Raw genomic sequence first — 19996 nt, forward strand, 5'->3', positions numbered from 1 at the left:
CGGAACATATCCTTACGTCCCGTAACAGAATAAGGACCACTATGTCACACCCCGGACCCGGGGTCGGTGGAAAAATAAGACCCCGCGCCCAAAACGCGATTAAAAGTAAAAATAACTAAAAGGAAATTGACACGGGTTGAAAAATAAACTCCTCTTATTAAAATAACTCCAAAACCTTACAGGGTGTATAAAAGTAATAAATTAAAATCGTTAAACTTCTCAATCACAACCTCAGCTCGTCCAACACCTGTCTTGCTAAATAACACTTGTATTGCCAAATAACTCATATGTAAAATAATAGGTGAGGGGTGAGCAACAACCACCGTCGCTCAGTGAGTAGAATATATAATATGCCAGTCAAGCTTGCCATTTTAATCATACTATAAAATAGGATAATAATATCAAAGCTTTAACCACGTAATTTCATATCACATCATCCCTTTACATGTTCATTACATCCTTCATAAATTGTAACTCACCACGTGACCCCTAATGGCCATCTGCCCTAATGTCCCCGTGTGCAGTTTACATTTATCCCTCGGATTAATGCAACACCAAAGTTCTCATGCTCCATGAACATTTCCAAATAATCCACATATCACGATATATAATAACTCCAAAACATTTCAACAAATCCAACATGCTTAACTTGAAATAGATAGAGATTTATAAATAGATAAAACCCACAATAGTTCGTGGTTTTCATTTATCAGAAAATAAGAATACTTTGAAACACATTACATAAACCACTCACCTTGATAATCCATGTTTTGGCAAGACAACCCAACTAACATCTCCACACACCTCAAACTCTCTAACCCTAGCTCACTATCTCTCTCTATACATATATAATATACACACACGTATATACATATGTATACATAGATATATACTGTATGTGCATCACCCCTACGTAATGCATGCATTGCATGCTTCTGTGGTTTCAAAAGAATGGAGCCTTTGCTCCTATTTATACTAGGAGAAGTCGGCAACTTAAAAGCATAACACTAGTGGGTGTGGCGGCAACCAAGATAAGAATGGTTCGAAGTGTGTCTAATCCTCATGCATGCAAGACAGCTCCTACTACTAGCTATAGCTAGTCAGCAACAATAGAGTGCTTGTGGAGCACCTAGGACCTCTAAACAATGCCACCTAACCTTAACAAATTAGATAAGAATGCTACCACCTAGAGCCAGCTCCACCACTCCCCCTCCTACCAACACCTCATGTAAAACCAATACGGTGAGTGAACAACGTACTGAAACTTCAATATGATAAACACACCTAATAAATATATTTATTATTATTTTAAAAAATTAATTATAGTAAATATACATTTTTAAATTACGGGTTCTCACAATCTACCCTCCTTAAACAAATTTCGTCCTCGAAATTTACTAAACCTTATTCCAAAGTCTACTCTTAAAATTCTATGCACTAGCTCAATTCAATTCAACCTAAATGGCTCCACAATATCCCAAGGGTATCTAATAATTGGGCTACAATGAAAATCTTAGACCACAAGCCCAGGGGTATCTAATCCCTGGAGCTCTAATACCATTCTGTCACGCCCCGGACCCAGGGTCGGTGGAAAAATAAGACCCCGCGCCCGAAACACGAGTAAAAGTAAAAATAACTAAAAGAAAATTGACACGGGTTGAAAAATAAACTCATCTTATTAAAATAACTCCAAAACCTTACAGGGTGTACAAAAGTAATAAATTAAAATCCTTAAACTTCTCAATCACAACCTCAGCTCGTCCAACACCTGTCTTGCCAAATAACACTTGTATTGCCAAATAACTCATCTGTAAAATAATAGGTGAGGGGTGAGCAACAACTACCGTCGCTCAGTGAGTAGAATATATAATATGCCAATCAAGTTTGCCATTTTAATCACACTATAAAATAGGATAATAATATCAAAGCTTTAACCGTAATTTCATATCACATCATCCCTTTACATGTTCATTACATCCTTCCTTTACATGTTCATTACATCCTTCATAAATTGTAACTCAGCACATGACCCCTAATGGCCATCTGCCCTAATGTCCCCGTGTGCAGTTTACATTTATCCCTCGGATTAATGCAACACCAAAGTTCTCATGCTCCATGAACATTTCCAAATAATCCACATATCACGATATATAATAACTCTAAAACATTTCAACAAATCCAACATGCTTGACTTGAAATAGATAGAGATTTATAAATAGATAAAACCCACAATAGTTCGTGGTTTTCATTTATCAGAAATAAGAATACTTTGAAACACATTACATAAACCACTCACCTTGATAATCCAAGCTTTAGCAAGACAACCCAACTAACATCTCCACACACCTCAAACTCTCTAACCCTAGCTCGCTATCTCTCTCTATACATATATAATACACACACACACACGCACACACGTACATACATATGTATACATAGATATATACTATATGTACATCACCCCTACGTAATGCATGCATTGCATGCTTCTGTGGTTTCAAAAGAATGGAGCCTTTGCTCCTATTTATACTAGGAGAGGAGAAGTCGGCAACTTAAAAGCATAACACTGGTGGGTGTGGCGGCAACCAAGATAAGAATGGTTCGAACTGTGTCAAATCCTCATGCATGCAAGACAGCTCCTGGTACTAGCTATAGCTAGTCAGCAACAATAGAGTGCTTGTGGAGCACCTGGGACCTCTAAACAATGCCACCTAACCTTAACAAATTAGATAAGAATGCTACCACCTAGAGCTAGCTCCACCACTCCACCTCCTACCAACACCTCATGTAAAACCAATATGGTGAGTGAACAACGTACTGAAACTTCAATATGATAAACATACCTAATAAATATATTTATTATTATTTTAAAAAATTAATTATAGTAAATATACATTTTTAAATTACGGGTTCTCACACACTAGGTAAGTACAAAACCATTGAACATATCTATATTGAAAAACAACTTCATAGTATAAAGTCATCCATCATCTATACTATAAAGAGGTGTTCTAAACATGTTCTAAATATCATATCGTCATCCATCAGATATTCTATAAGAACATCGGTTATATGAAAAATAGTAATAATTTAATCTAGCCTCAGTAAGCATGTTATTTCACAAAGTACTTCATAAAACATAATTATTAAATCATATTTTTCATGTATGCATTTCTATTATTTAAACATTCTTTTGAAGGGGTCCACTCACCGTACACCGATGGTGCAAAGCTGTACTAAAAAGGTATAACAGAATCACCATTAATAATTGCACATATTCACATAAAAGAGTATATTTAGTCAAACTCTATTCAAACGATTGAATTTGGGAAAACGGACTTCAAAAATAGGTCTAGGACGTCGAAATTAGCCTAGGAGAGGTCCTGAACAAAACCTCGAAAAGTCAACTCAAAAAGTCAACGTTGAACGTTAACTGGTCAAAGTGAAAGTCAAAATTAACTCTGACAGTTGACCGAATCAACGCTGACCGTTGACCGAGTCAACAGTCAGAGTCAACTGGTCAAAGGTCAAAGTCAGACTGGGCTTGGATTGGGTTAGGCCGAATGGGCCTTAAGGGTTTGGGTTTGAATTAAAGGTTAATGGGTTAAAGGGAAAGGGCTCAAGCCCCTTAACAGAAAATGGCCCAAAGGGCCTTAATTAATTAAAACAAAACCTAAATAGGTTTTGGGTTTTTAGGTATACGGGCCAAGGCCTTGGTTGAAAAGCCCGGAGGCTTTAAGCCTAAGGGTTCTTGGGTTGGTTGAACAGGCCAAAGGCCCTAAACAAAAATGGCCCGAGGGCCTGGGTTTTTAAAACAAAATAAATAAAATTAAAAAGAATGCAGGCTAGGGTATTGGGCTTAAGCAATACGGGTTTAAGGCCCATGGGTTTTAGAAACAACCTGAAGGGCCTGGTGCTTCTACACGACCTGAAAGGCCTGGTCTCGCCGGGAACGAACACCAGAGATTCTACAGCTCCGGCCGACTGTAGACAGGGGTTTTAGACCCCGATCTAGGTACCAAACGAAAGCACAAGATGAGAAGATTGATTCTATACCTCTTGTTCACCGTGAAATGACCTGTGTGGTCGAAAAACCCCTCGATACCCACACGGCTCGCCGAAGATGGGTGTGCCTACACCCGAGTTGATTTCGTCTCAAAAACCTTGGAAAACACAAGATACAACTCATTAAAACCCATCAACGCAACATCTAACCGGAGAGAGAGAATATCGTGACTTACTGATGCGATGAAAGTTAAGCACTCAAATTAAACCCTCTTTTGACAATTGTAGTATATGTATAAGTATGGATCGTTCTGGACCGGGGATTAGGAGGGATTGCTAATCTAAACTAAACTGACTTACAAAAAGAAACTTAAAAACACTTAACAAGACTCTATAGACTCAAAACACTTAAAAACACAAACTAAAACAGATTCTAACTAATTAGACACACTAAAGTAAAGGGGGATTGGGTTTTGGATGAATTTGAAATAAACAAGCAAGTTATAAAACTAGGCAGATTATAAAATGAATTTGAGAAATAAAATGATGGATGGATTAGTTAGAGGTCCGTTCTTCACACATGACACTTTTGTACATGAATCGATTTCCAATTGCTTTTCAATAAACTATTATGCTCAACACCCCAGATTAACCGTGATGCACAAATTAACCCTCAGATTTTCCTTTACTCATTGAAATGGATGAATGCATGCGACAACCCAAATCATTCTCTAAAAGTCCCCTATATGAATGCATAATAGAGATACAATCAGAGATCATTACGTTCAATGAAAATCATAAGTGTTGACGAGACAATTATAACTATGAATGCATGATACAATTGCCAAGAATTCAATTAACGCGATTGTGATAAACAACCTTCACTACTCATGAATACAAACTTGTAACGATTAAGTGAAACTCATTTATATTCTAGCATCTAATTCATGCATGAAAATTAAGTATGCATCCTTAATAAACATACAAGAATTAGTTATGAATAAAATAGATAATTGAATTGCAATCACAACTTATTAAATCACAATTGGAAGAAATCAATTCATATCTCAAGCATGTTCATGGCTTCAAACTTCCCCCTAACTAAATGAGGGTTTAGCCGCTCATAATTACAACAAAATCAGAAAATGAATTTAACATTGGAAACAAAAGAAAGAAAACACCTAAACGCCCCAACGATCCAAGTTGACAGCACGCACGTCCAAGCACTTTCCTTTCCTTCCTTTGCTACGGCACAAGGTGTTGGTGAGTGTTTGAAGGTTTGTTTGTATGGAGGAATGGATTCAAATATGAATGGATGTGTTTGGATGAAGGTTGTATTGAAATGGGAGTGAATGATCTAAAAAAATATATGAACTCCATTTATGTTACACACACTTCCTTTTATAGAGGAAGTGCAAAGCAATGGAGGGGGACATGGAGTGGTGTTGAAATGATTCAAAGGTGAAAGTGAAGTAATGATGCAAAGGTGAAGGTGAAAGTGAAGTAATGATGCAAAACATGGGTAAAACGGAGTGGTGTTGAAATGATTCAAAGGTGAAAGTGAAGTAATAATGCAAAGCATGAGGGGTAAAATGGAGTGGTGTTGCAACAATGAATGCAAGTAGGGAACATGAATGATTGTGCACATGGTAGAGAAAGGAAAGGGAGGTGGAATGGTGTAGAAATGAGTCAAGGGTTAAGGTGGAGTGATGATTGATACAAGAAATTTGGAATGATGGAGGGAACAAGGGTGGTGCTAGGCAATGAGTGAATGAAATAGACAAGGAATGTTGTTGGAACTTAGGGACATTGAGGATTGGGAAAGATTAAATCAAAATAAGGTAATCTTGACTCATGTTTCTTCTTTGGTTGTTGAGCTCTTTGTCATTAATTATTCTTTCTTTTTAACACATTCCAAGCCTCTTTAGTCTTCAATTTCGTCCATCCACCTTGCTCCATGCATGTGCTATCCATTCCAAGCCCAAAACTGCTCCAAAATGCACCAAAATGCACCTTATTGCTTTATAAGGCCTATGGACCTACAAACACACGAAAATAGCTTAAAATACATAATTAACTAAGAAATAACAACATAAATGCATGAGAACAAGCTAACTCAGTCGCATAAATATGCTCCTATCACTTACCTAATCGGAAAACAGGGAAGTCTCGCCAAAGCTCCTAGGTTTCGCCGAGTTCGCAGAAACGAGAGGGAGAGAGAGCAGGACGAGATTGATGATGGTGATGGGTGTCTTCCTCGAGCAGGAGTGCCTCTGCGTGTGGGTGTGTGTGTGTGAAATTTCAGTAAAGAGAGGGAGAAAAGTGACAGATCCGAGAGGGAGAGAAAGAAGTGACAGAAAGAGGAAGAAGAAGATGGGTTCACGAGAGGGGGACAGAGAAAAGTGAGAGGATTGCTTGGGGTGCTGCCACGAGGCAGCTTGAGGATAAAAAAGAATCTCAAATTTTAGATCCGGATTGGTAGTCAAAATGGGACCAAAATGATAGGTTCATAAAATTTAAAGGATAATTACATAAATATATTTTTATAAATGGGGGTGGGTGTTACAATCTACCCCCTTATAAAAATTTTGTCCCCGAAATTACAACCTCAAGTAAATAAAAACAGATACTGACTCCTCATCAGGTCTTCTGTTTCCCAATTCACTTCCTCAACATCGTGGTTCCTCCATAGCACATTTACCAACGGGATAACCTTGTTCATCAACACTTTATCCTGCTGATCCAGAATAGCCACTGGTTCTTCAATATAGCTGACATCCTGACTTACTTCCAGCGGCTCTAGCTGAATGATATGAGAGGAATTTGATACATATTTCCAAAGCATGGAAACATGGAAAACGTTATGAATCAGAGACAACTCCGGTGGCAACTCCAATCTATAGGCAACTGCACCAATTCTCTCCATAATCTAATAAGGACCAACGAATCAAGGACTCAACTTTCCTCGCTTACCAAAACGAACAACACCCTTCCAGGGAGACAACTTCAAGAATACATAGTCACCAACCTTATACTCACGATCCTTGGAATGTTTGTCCGCGATGCTTTTCTATCGGTCTTGTGCTGCCTTTAGGTTTCTCTTTATCATATGGATGTTCGCATTGGTAGTGTCCACAATCTCTGGTCCCAACAATACTCACTCGTCGGCCTTTACCCAACACAACGGTGTCCGACATACTTTCCCATACAAAGCTTCATAAGGTGCCACACCAATACTCGAATGATATATGTTATTGTACGCAAACTCAACTAACGGCAAATAACTATCCCAACTACATTTCCACTGAAGAACATACACTCTCAACATGTCCTCCAATGTTTGAATTGTCCTCTCAGACTGACCATTAATCTGTGCATGATAGGCAGTAATGAACAGTAATTGAGTACCGATGGCAGTAAAGGTTTTCCAAAATCTAAAAGTAAATCTGGGATCTCTATCTGAAACAATGGAGACAGGTACACCATGAAGTCAAACAATATTATTGATGAACAACTTCGATAATTTTTCCAGTGAATAGGTATGTTAAACATGCAAGAAGTGAGCGGTCTTAGTGAGTCGATCGACAATTACCCAAATGTCGTCCAATCTTGACTGTGCCCTCGGCAGACCATACACAAAATCCATGGTGATGTCTTCCCATTTCCACGCTGGTATCAGAAGATTCTACATCAATCCTCCAAGTCTTTGCCTCTCAGCCTTCACTTATTGACGAATGATGCATCTACTCACATAATCCACCACATCCCGCTTCATTCCTAACCAATAATAGAACAGACAGATAGTGCGATATAGTTTAGTGCTTCCCGAATGCATGGCATATGCTAACAGGTGTGCTTCATCCAGAATTTCCCTTTTCACTGCTTCGTTATCATAAGGAACATACAATCTGTTTTCCCACATCAAGGATCCATCCTTTCGGATAATAAAATGTTTCTCTTTTCCTTTTTCCACCAAAATCTTTATGTCGACACATTCCTAATCAAGCTCCTGTGCTTCTAGGACCATATCTACCAAAACAGGTCTAACCTGGAAATGTGCCAACCAAGCTCCTTGTTCACCCGGTCTTACGATAAGCCTGTTTCTCGAAGAGAAAATAGTAGCGGAACATGAATAGCTTGAAGAGATGCAAGTTGTCCGTGATATTTCAGACTAAGGGCATCCGCCACTACATTGGCATGTTCAGGATGATACTCGATCGTGCAGTTATAGTCAGTGATAAGTTCCATCCATCTTCTATGCCTCAAGTTCAAGTCTCTCCGCGTAAAGATATACTTGAGACTCTAATGATCAGTGAAGATGCGACACTTCTCATCGTATAAGTAATGTATCCAAATCTTTAGAGCAAACACTACTGCACCAAGTTCCAAATCATGAGTGGGATAGTTTCTCTCATGAATCTTAAGTTGTCTAAACACATATGCAATGACATTATCATGCTGCATCAGTACACAACCCAAACCTGATAGAGATGCATCTGTGTAGATCTCAAATTCACCGCTATCGTCCGGAAGAGTAAGAACGAGAGCTTGAGTAAGACATCGATTCAGCTCCTAAAAACTCCGCTCACAATCTTTATCCCACTTAAACTTAACTTCCTTCTAAGTCAACTTATTCAAAGGTAAGGCAATGGCTGAGAAACCTTTAACAAATCTTCGGTAATAGCCAACCAGACCTAAAAAACTCCTCACTTCTGTAACATTCCTCGGTTGCTCCCATATAGTTATTGCCGACACCTTCTGAGGATCCATACTAATCCCCTCAGCAGAAACTACATGACCGAGAAAGCTGATTTAGTTTAGCCAGAACTAACACTTGCTAAACTTAGCATACAGTTGCTCACTTCTCAACCATTCCAGCACCAACCTTAAATGCTTCATGTGCTCGCTAACACTCTTGGAAAAGATCAGAATATCATCAATGAACATAATCACAAACCGATCCAGATACGGTCTGAAAACTCTGTTCATCAAATCCATAAAAGTTGCAGGTGCATTCGTCAATCCGAAAGGCATGACACGAAATTCAAAGTGTCCGTACCTAGTGCGAAAGGCAGTCTTCGATACATCTTCCTTCCGAATTAGCAGCTGATGATAACTTGAGCAAAAATCGATCTTAGAGAACACCTGAGCACCCTTTCAGCTGGTCAAATAGTCGATGCAAAGTCTCATCGGTCCATTCTTCTTTTTAACAAATAAAACAGGAGTACCCCAGGGAGAAATGCTGGGTTGGATGTAACCTTTATCCACTAACTCCTGAAGTTGAATCTTCAATTCCCTCAATTCCGCTGGTGCCATTCGATAAGGTGGTAAAGAGATAGGGTCTGTTCCTGGAAGTAAATCGATGGTAAATTCAATTTCCCTCGCAGGCGGTAAGCCTCGTAAATCCTCCAGAAAAACATCGGTGAATTGTTTCACCATTGGCACATCCTTAGGACGCAACGAAGGTTTATTCCTCGTCACTACATGGGCTAAGAATCCCACACATCCCCTACTCATCAATTTAGTCACATGTATAGCAGAAATAATACTACTAGGAAAGATTCATCGCTCATCCTGAAATATGATCGATGGTCGTCTAGGCCGATTGAAACTCACAAATTTCTCCCAACATGCAACATAAGCATGGTGCCTGGATAGCCAATCCATTCCTAAAATAACATCAAACTCCGCCAAATGAAAAGGGACAAGATTAGCCTCCATCATTTCCCCTTCCACTATTACCGAGCAACTTTTATACTCCCACTGAGCACAGAACAGATTTCCTTGCGGCATTTGCACAAGCATATCATAACCAAGAGGTATAGGTGGTGCATTTAAATTCAGTGCAATTGATGAAGACACAAATAAAAAAGTAGCACCCGGATCAATTAGAACTCTCCCCAATTACCACAAATAAGTAACATACCAATAATAACTTAAGGATCCTGATCAGCCTCCTGCTGTGTCATGGCGTTGATACGTCCATGAAATTGACGTCCTGCACCACCGTTACGGCTACCACGAGCCCTGAAACCTTGATTATTACGGCATGCTCGATTCCCCTGAAAGCGGCTACTCGAAGCTGTACCAAAGTGTTGCAGTTGTCTCTGAGTGGAAAATTGAGTATTTTGACTTCACTCCCACTCCCACCATAGTTCTGAGTATAATTACCACCATAACTAGAACTCGGATTACTTCCTCCACCATAACTTGGCACAGATGCATAACTCTAAGCAGGCTGTCCTAAAGGGCAAAATCTGGCAATATGCCTCATGCCTCCACACCTGTGACACGTAATCTACGATCTGAAGTGAATGAAAGATCGTCTCTCAGATTCATTGCCTGAACCCTCGCTAGAAGAACTTGAACCCTGACCTTGATGTTTGAAGGAATGAGAGTGTCTAAGGCCAACAAAATTAGAGGAGCTACCATATTCCCTCACACTCCAAGATCTAAAACCACGACCTCTCTGGTTCTGGTTCTGAAGCTATTCCTGATATCTGGGTGGTTCCTGAAACTATGCCTGCTCCTGGTTATGAGTCTCCCACCTAGATTACTCAATTCTCAAACAGGTATCGATCATCTCCTCATAACTTTTGTGCCTTATTGCTGCCACTCATTCACGATAGTCTGGATTCAAACAAATCAGTAACTGAACCATCTTTTCACTCGGGTTTCCATAAGTCCCTGCATGATGTCTCGACAGGCATCGAAAAGTATTGTCCATCTCTGTGATACTCAGATCGCCTTGACGAAACTCTAAGAATTGGTGTCTCATCCTCAACTAATAACTGGGACTCAGAAAATGTGCACTGAAAGCTTTCCGGAATGCCGCCCAAGTCATCGAAATACCTAGTGGACGAGACTGCTTCACTGATTTCCACCAAATCTTAGCACCTCCCTTAAGAAAATAACCAACAGTCTCCGCCCACTCCCTGGTGGACATCTCATACCCTCCAAAGTGTCTTCCACCTGCTCCAACCATTCTTCGGCCTTCGAACAGGCTCCCACTACTCGAAGATCTAGAATACCATGACTGGTAGCAATCTCAATATAGGTGCAATTTGATCTATTAGTAAAGACATTTCGTAAAACATTAGCCAATTTCTCAATTCCTCCACTTATACCAGAACGACCTCGACGAGGTACATTCCCACCAGCGGGATCCATAATTCTGATAAGAAACAAGAAAGATTTAGAATAACTGGAAATTAAGGATATAAAGAGAATTATAATTACCAAATGGTGGAAAAGAATCCTAAGTATGCTCTGAATGAATCATGCTCTGATACCAATTTGACACGCCCCGATCCCGATGTCCCCGGGACATCGGGATGGTCACGTGCTGGCCGACGCCCGAAGGGTGACAAAAGCCATTTAATTAAGTAAAAGCTCATAAATAAGCTAAAATAGGCAGAAGGAACTAGCAAAAAAATACTAAAGTTCAACTGCTAATTAATAAAATTATGGTTATACACATAAGTTCAGAGCATATGTCTATTACAAAGTACAAACAGAATTTAAGATAGAGAACTGCTATATTACAATAGATGTCGAAGCAGAGGAAATATAGCACTGAATCACTAGTAAGGAAATGCCTCGTAGCTTAAATCGTAATCCTCGTTCATAGGTCCTGAAAGGGGCGCAAAACAAACGTGAGTGGACCAATTTGATATAAATAATAATAAAACAGTTATCAACATACTAACCCCCAAATTTATGAAAACACATATATATTGAAAAACATAGGTTTTCCGAAACCTAGCATGATGTGCAATGTCTCAAATCATAACTCGTATATACATAGTCGCTAGTGAATGTCCAATATAACATTTCAGGCCCTATGCCGGCTCCCCGTCTCTGAGCAGACAGTCAGAGGAAATACACTACAAGCCCCTTGTCGGCTCCCTGTCCTTGGTCTTAAATGCCAAAAGAAACATTCTCCAGGCCCTATGCCAACACCAAATCATCGCCCAGGACGGACCATAACCTATCCCTACGTCCCGTAGCAAAATAAGGACCACTAGGTAAGTACAAAACCATTGAACATATCTATATTGAAAAACAACTTCATAGTATAAAGTCATCCATCATCTATACTATAAAGAGGTGTTCTAAACATGTTCTAAAGATCATATCGTCATCCATCAGATATTCTATAAGAACATGAGTTATATGAAAAATAGTAATAATTTAATCTAGCCTCAGTAAGCATGTTATTTCACAAAGTACTTCATAAAACATAATTATTAAATTATGTTTTTCATGTATGCATTTCTATTATTAAAACATGCTTTTGAAGAGGTCCACTCACCGTACACCGATGGTGCAAAGCTGTACCAAAAAGGTATAACGGAATCACCGTTAATAATTGCACCTATTCACATAAAGGAGTACCTTTAGTCCAACTCTATTCAAACAATTGAATTTGGGAAAACAAACTTCAAAAACGAGTCCAGGACGTCGAAATTAGCCTAAAAGAGGTCCTAAACAAAACCCCAAAAAGTCAACGTTGACCGTTGACTGGTCAAAGTCAAAGTCAAAGTTAACTCTGACAGTTGACTGAGTCAACGCTGATCGATGACCGAGTCAATAGTCAGAGTCAACTGGTCAAAGGTCAAAGTCAAATTAGGCTTGGATTGGGTTGGGCCGAATGGGCCTTAAGGGTTTGGGTTTGAATTAAAGGTTAATGGGTTAAAGGGAAAGGGCTCAAGCCCCTTAACAGAAAATGGCCCAAAGGGCCCTAATTAATTAAAACAAAACCTAAATAGGTTTTGGGTTTTTAGGTATACAGGCCAATGAAGGATTTATTTTGTAAAACATGTTCATTTGAGCAACATCATATAGCATGCAATTAACAATTAAAGGCGGAATCATGCTTACATGCACTCAAAAACAAAACATTTACCCATGAAATTCAAAGCCTAGTAGATTGGTGAACCAATAATCAACTCAAAAACAAAGTGAGTTGAAATTAATACCTTTGTAGATTCCTCTTTGCATAAGCAAAGGCTAATCACCCAAAGAGATAAGGGCCTTCATTCCTTGCTTCTTAGATCCATGGATTTGGATGGAAGAATAGGTTCTCCAAGTTCCCAAAATTGAGAACCTCTAATTCTCGACACCAAGGTTCGATTGTAGAAGAAATGAGTGACCTTGGAGTAGTAGGATTGCTAGATGTACCCTCCAAGGTGTTGGCCTCTTTAGAGAGAAAATGGAGAGACAATTCTCACCCATTTCCCCCAAAATAAACCCATTTTTCACTTAATGAATATTTAGTTATAAAGTCATTTATATAGTCACTTCTTTAAGTAACCTAAACAACCAAAAACCCTAATTCATCTAATATGGCCGGCCACCTTATGGGATTTGGGCTTTTGGGCTTTAATGAATCTTTATTCATTAAATTGTCATACAACTTAAGTTAATGGGCTTGACGTTCGAAGCCCATTGGGCCTTAAGGTCCAAAACTATCCCGAAGTCTTTAACGAACTTATTCGTTTGATTAATTAACATATTAATTAATCCTTGCCATAAATAAATGATTAAACCATTTAATCATTCTTACTCATTTCCGTTTAATCTCCAATCTCCACCTTTCACGGTGTGCGATCCATTAGGTTCCTTTTAGCGAGGTAGTGGGCGATTAAAACCATTTTACATCGATTGTGAATTGAAACTATTTTCAATTCTCCCTTTAGTGATTATACACGTTTAGGGCTTCCACAAACCATGAGTGACACCTAGCAGCATATCATGGTTACCCAAGCTAATCAGAAGAGGTTAGAGAACCTATTCAGTTCGAGATTACAAATGCAATACGGTCCTTCTCTAATCTAATACTCTTGACCACATTGTTTGGTTTGATAGTTTATTTTCTCATGTCTACTATCCAATGTGTGTCTTGTGCTTATATGATTATCTTGAATGTGATTCGGAACGCATTCCCTAATCTCATTCATACTTTGGCCAAAGATTCAAATCATATCAGAGAGTATTCTCCCTCAAACGGTTTGAAGGTTAGAGATCCCTTGTTGCGCATTCACTTGTCTCCATAGCTAAGCGGCTTGACCCCAACGATGCCGTGGACACCCTCCTGGTGGGATGACTTTGACATAATCAAAGATCAAGGTCTTAACCATAAGACAACTATGATGCCTCAGGTCAAAGGACTACTTTGCATTATCCCAACCATGAGTTCTTATGTGACATGGAATATGAGAACTCTTCGTTGATCGCGTTCAGTGAACTCATTCTTTATTGAGCACCTACCGTACTTGTCTTGATGTCACACACACCAATGATTCGAGACTAATCACTCTCCCTGAGAGAAGACATAGTACGTACCGATCTTGACGGACTGTCAATGCCCAATTGGCAATCCTATGATCAGGAACGTTTAGGATGTGTCTACGAAAGAATGGTCTCAAGAATCTAACTTCATTAGATTACATTCTCTCAATCACAAATTCCTTGGACTTTATCGTTTAAGCATATAACATTTATATGAGACGGCTCAAACAATAATCTATGCCCTTTATATGTTAAACTAGATTAGTTTAACATGTGAAATGTCCGTAAAGTATCATCACATGATTGGCTTTAGGGCACATTTCCAACAGCCAAGGCCCTGGTTGAAAAGCCCGAAGCCTTTAAGCCTAAGGGTTCTTGGGTTGGTTGAACGGGCCAAAGGCCCTAAACAAAAACGGCCTGAGGGCCTGGCTTTTTAAAACAAAATAAATAAAATTAAAAAGAATGCGGGCTAGGGTATTGGGCTTAAGCAATACGGGCTTAAGGCCCATGGGTTTTAGAAACGGCCTGAAGGGCCTGGTACTTCTACAGCTCCGGCCGACTGCAAACAGGTGTTTTAGACCCCGATCTAGGTACCAAACAAAAGCACAAGACGGGAGGATTGATTCTATACCTTTAGTTCGTCGTAAAACAACCTGTGGTGGTCAGAAAACCCCTCGACAACCACACGGCTCGCCGGAGATGGGTGTGCCTACACCCGAGTTGATTTCGTCCCAAAAACCTTGGAAAAACACGAGATACAACTCATTAAAACCCATCCATGCAACATCTAACCGAAGAGAGAGAAGATCGTGACTTACCTAATCGGAAAATAGGGAAGTCTCGTCGGAGCTCCTGGGTTTCGCCGAGTTCACAGAAACGAGAGGGAGAGAGAGCGGGACGAGATTCATGATGGTGATGGGTGTCTTCCTCGAGCAGGAGTGCCTCTGCATGTGGGTGTGTGTGTGAAATTTCAGTGAAGAGAATGAGAGAAGTGAGAGATCCAAGAGGGAGAGAAAGAAGTGACAGAAAGAGGAAGAAGAAGATGGGTTAACGGGGGGGGGAACAGAGAGAAGTGAGAGGAGTGCTTGGGGTGCTGCCATGTGGCAGCTTGAGGATAAAAAGGAATCCCAAATTTTAGATCCGGATTGGTAGTCAAAATGGGACTAAAATGGTAGGTTAATAAAATTTAGGGGATAATTACATAAATATATTTTTATAAATAGGCGTGGGTGTTATAGGTATAGATGTCTATGGCCATATGACACAGTTGATGAGGAGGAGTGAGATATGACATATGATATACCCCCAGCTTCACTGCCGAAAGTAGTGTCGGACAGCTTCACTAGCCACAGCTAGTGTCAGTGTGTGATGTTATATATTTTTTCTCCGGCGTAATCTGGAGTTGTACAGCTTCACCTTCGGGTGATGAGGCCTACCATGTTTTTTCATTGGCGTAACCCAGTGTCATACAACTTCACTTTCGGGTGATGGACAGGTATTGCCTTTGGGTGACTATGATACCCCTAGTTGAGTACATCACGGATTCGAGTTACAAATGTTTTACGAATGTATTTCGTGCATGCTAAGATTTTCAGAAAACTTACTATATGTTGTATTATATATGTTTTCAAAACAGGGGGTTATTATGTTCAGAAATAAAATGTTTTCCTATTATTCGTATTATTATTATTATTATAAACTTTGGTTCACTCACCTTTTCTATTTTGTGCCCCCTCAGGAGTTAGGATTAAGGCACATGATCCCGGTGTTAAGACTCTACGGTATAGGTATCATTCCCTTGTTCGTATCTTTTCCCCAGTAATCCTTCCATATTATTCTTAGTAGTTGTATGCTCTGAACACGATTCTGTTTTGGTTTAATTTGTTCTATTTACGTATTCTTAATGGTATACATGTTTAAAATGGCTTCGTCACCCTCGGGTGTCGGCCAACGCGTGCATACCCTGATATTTAGGGATATCGAGGTTGGGGCATGTCAAAGAAGATCTCTTGAGGTCCCAAACCTGACGCGCTCATAGGTCGCAGAATTCTTTGCCTTTCTGCCGACCAACCCCATCCATAAACAACTGTAGAGATACCTGTTAATGTTGGGCACTTTTAGGCCCACATAATGGTGTCGACCGGTAAAGAAGCCATAGAAAGCCCAATGGAGATTAAGAAGCCCAAGGTCCAATGGGCATAGGAGATGATACTCCCAAGTGCTAAAGTCAACCGCCTATAAGTTTAGCTCAACTAGGATATGTAAATAGCTTTTCGACTACCAGGGGCATATAGGCAGGCTGACAACTATATGGCACAAGTCTCTACGAACATGCCTACCCAAAAGTCAATCAGGCCAGATCACGGATCACAGTTAGTAGCAAAGACCTTGGATGGGACGTAAAGGTGGTCGGAATGGCGCTTGAAGAGACAGGGTTGGATAACCAAGGCCGAGCAGGGCGCTCGACTCGCATTATTCTGAAAGGACGCACATCTCAACTGAACACATATCACTTCACCGCCTAATGTCTATTTGTTAGTGTTAAATGACATAACATGATGAGGTGACATATTAAAAAAAATGTGCATGTTAATGGCTCGATATGTTTAACGCATTACAAATTTTAAAAGAAGAAAAGCGGCCTTTCAATTTGCAAAAATCACTAACTTCAGTTAAAATTGATTAAAAACATCAAAATACACTTCAATCACAAGTCATTTGGTGAACAAGGATTTTAGCACTATGGTATACCCACATCTAGACAATGCTTTTACAATATCATGGACAGTGACAAGGCCTTTAGTCCTTCCATTCGTAACATCTTTTTAGGAACAGCTAAAACATACGACATGCCGACTACAGTGCTGTTGCAGTTCCACGGATAGTGATATCGGCCTCTACTATGCAAGCATCCTTCACCAAAAACCCATTACCTGCCTGACTGAAGGTGTCCAGTTTAAGGAAGGTAGGCCAACCGAAATCCCGAGTTGAGGTACTGAACCAGTTGTTTGCTACACATAATACACCCTCATGTTATGAAGGATGCATACAATTAAACACTGAAATAAGAAAATCTTTACCTTTTAAGCACTCATGTTTGGCATGCATTTGATCTACAATGCGCATGGAAAACTCTGCAAATACTTTGGAACCAGAAAGTTTTTCCGGATCATCCAATTCCAAGAAAAGAGAAATATGAGTACCCTTTCCTTTCTTATGTCCGTTAGGATAGAGCACTATCTTCCTGCAACATTGGGAAGAATATGATGGCTTTTTATACATATCTCGCATTGGAAGCAAAATTTCAACAAGCTTTACGGTGATCACATCTAGTGCGAAACTTAAGTAGTTAAAATTGCATATATAGTTTGAAACTCAAAAATCATAACCTTTTACTATGTTGGGGAAAATTTGACTTCAGCTAATAAAGGTGATTATCATGTAGGTAAACAGGATGAGTAAGAGATTATACAGTGGATAACAAATTTAACATTCTCTTATCAAAGGGTATTAATATAAAGGGCCTAGCAGAGATACCAATTCCGTTCTCTGGCAGTGAATGGTTCTGATTTATAGGGGTCAGCACCTAACTTTGAAAAGTTCTCAACCTTCCAAACATGCTTGCACATAACAGCAACCTTGACCATCGATATTGACTCTCCTTCGCGAGCTCTTCTTTCTTTACAAACAAAGACCTCAGCTCCAATCACACAGGAATCATCAATGACATATCCATTGGAAGCATCAGTAAACGATTTAAGAGTGATAAGCCTATCAAATCCCGAATAACGCATTACCCCATGGAAACACTTTTCCTTTTTATTGGCATCTATGGAATATGCAAGGTTCAAAATAATGATCAGAAAATGAGCAGTGACCATTGCAAATTGCAAACAAGAAAAATTTCAGGTCTATGAATATGTTCACTTAACGAGACGTAATTTTTGAAGTAGGTATAATGTACCTTGAAGAACCAGGAACATTCCCTTATTCTGATCAAGTAAAAAGAACCTGAAATTAACATATACTTCGAATCCAGTCTCAAGTGAATCAGCTCCAACCATTTCCAAGTAAACAGAGATGTGGCCTTCCACATTTTTCTTCTTGTTTCCATTCGGGTAGAGCACTAGTTTCCTGAGAGCAAACATACAGAATGGCTTTTTTACCAGCTTACACAGCACATGATATACGAAACACTTTATTGCGTTACAAAAAAAGAAAATGTCATAGAACTAATGTCAGACAGCGAGTGTGGAACATAAGTTTGCAGAAGATGATATTAAACTCAAACTTCAGCAGAAGATATAATGAGGGATTTACCATTTGTATCCTCCAGCTTCAAATTCTCCCGACTCATATTTGTCCACTGAAATTTTGGTTAGCCATGAAAATGACCCGATTTTCAGAGAGTAATGAGTTGGAGCTGAATCTGAATATGATATCAAAAACCCTGAAACAGAAAAGTGTTGATGCAAGCATATATCAGGCATCTATCGCATACAACAATATCCGGAAATCTGAAAACCGGCAATATAAAGCAGATAAAGTATCTAACCATTTTGTTGAAACGGATAACAAGGCATGGCAATAAAACTGAAATTGATTGACAAACTGTTAAGGCTAAACAGTTATCTTTTGCTTCAAGAGGAGCTTACCTATATATATAATGTCATTAAAGAAGGAAATACAAGCATCCAATGAAGAGATTTTTCAATATGCTCCGAATACAGGATGGTACGCCACATGTTATTATACACTTGAAAAAAAAAAAACTTCTCTTCAATTGTATAATGATATATGGCGTACCACCTCATGTTCCGGCACATTGAAATGCAATGAGCATGCTGCATATTGGATGAGATATGTCTTTTCATCTCTCTATATTGTACTCAATAGCTTCATGCACTGTGGATACCTTGGATTTGGTCTCTCAATACTGTACACAATAGCTTCATCCATTGTATAAAGGAAGACACGTACACTTTAATCTTCAAAAAGGTCTTTCTTCAAATTCCCACTAGGGGTGGTTCGGTATGGAATCTCATACCGAAACTCTTGTCCCGATTTCCAAACCAAAATTTTCGGGAATCTCAATTCCAATACCGATCCCAAACCAAATTTTCGGGAATCCCGAAATAGTTTCGGAATTTCGGGACAAATCGGGAATCCCGAAATGGTTTTGGGGTTTTGAGCTTTTGAACTAAAATTTGACATATTATGCTTTTGGGCTAAAATTCAACATTTTAACGTATTATGTTTTTAGGCTGCCAATCTGCCAGTGCCAATCTGTTTGAACATATAACTTGCACCCAGAAGCCCGTCCCCTAAACAGAGTGCTTTACATATCAAAACAAAGCCATTGGACCATTCCTCTACAACGTGGAGAAAAAGGTGGCAATTACATAGGGGACCAAAATATAATAAAGCTAAAGGGTCTGTGCCTTTCGATTCAAATTAGGTCAAAACAAACATAATATTTTCTGCTACAACAGGTCTAATCTAACACACTAGTTTGTTCTTTTTACTATTAAATCATTCATGCTGCAATATGTGCAATTATTGAAGCCTTTATTTTCTATAAACTGCAGTATTAAATCATTCATACTGCAATATGTGCAACTATTGAACCCTTTATTTTCTATTGAAGTCTTTATTTTCTATGGACTCCCCTTTATTTTCTACAAAATCCAACGCTATT

General features: G+C 39.2%; 2 protein-coding genes across 2 annotated transcripts in view; both read right to left on the bottom strand.

The window, feature by feature from the left end:
• Positions 1 to 19289, bottom strand: part of LOC126595170 (uncharacterized) — a 72598-nt gene extending 53309 nt beyond the window's left edge. Inside the window, exon 1 of the mRNA XM_050261554.1 lies at positions 19108 to 19289. Within this exon, the coding sequence (XP_050117511.1) occupies positions 19108 to 19172 (65 nt within the window). The 5' untranslated portion in view covers positions 19173 to 19289. The remainder of the gene's footprint in view (positions 1 to 19107) is intronic.
• LOC126595175 (uncharacterized) lies at positions 16966 to 18916 on the bottom strand. Its single transcript, XM_050261560.1, has 6 exons — positions 18854 to 18916; positions 18619 to 18748; positions 18263 to 18432; positions 17836 to 18127; positions 17379 to 17542; positions 16966 to 17309 (listed from the first exon to the last, which is right to left on the bottom strand). Exons 1-6 carry the CDS (start codon positions 18879 to 18881, stop codon positions 17155 to 17157), a joined length of 939 nt encoding a protein of 312 aa, XP_050117517.1. The 5' UTR covers positions 18882 to 18916; the 3' UTR covers positions 16966 to 17154.
• Positions 19290 to 19996: the final 707 nt, after the last annotated feature.

This window comes from Malus sylvestris, chromosome 13 (assembly GCF_916048215.2).
Source record: "Malus sylvestris chromosome 13, drMalSylv7.2, whole genome shotgun sequence".
Lineage (NCBI taxonomy): Eukaryota > Viridiplantae > Streptophyta > Magnoliopsida > Rosales > Rosaceae > Malus > Malus sylvestris.

Coding starts and splice junctions, on each gene's coding strand:
- LOC126595175 (XM_050261560.1), bottom strand. CDS start 18,881: ATGCCTTGTTATCCGTTTCAACAAAATG. Junction 17,543..17,835: donor ACTGCCAGAGAACGGAATTG/GTATCTCTGCTA, acceptor CCAATGTTGCAG/GAAGATAGTGCTCTATCCTA. Junction 17,310..17,378: donor CAAACATGAGTGCTTAAAAG/GTAAAGATTTTC, acceptor TATTATGTGTAG/CAAACAACTGGTTCAGTACC.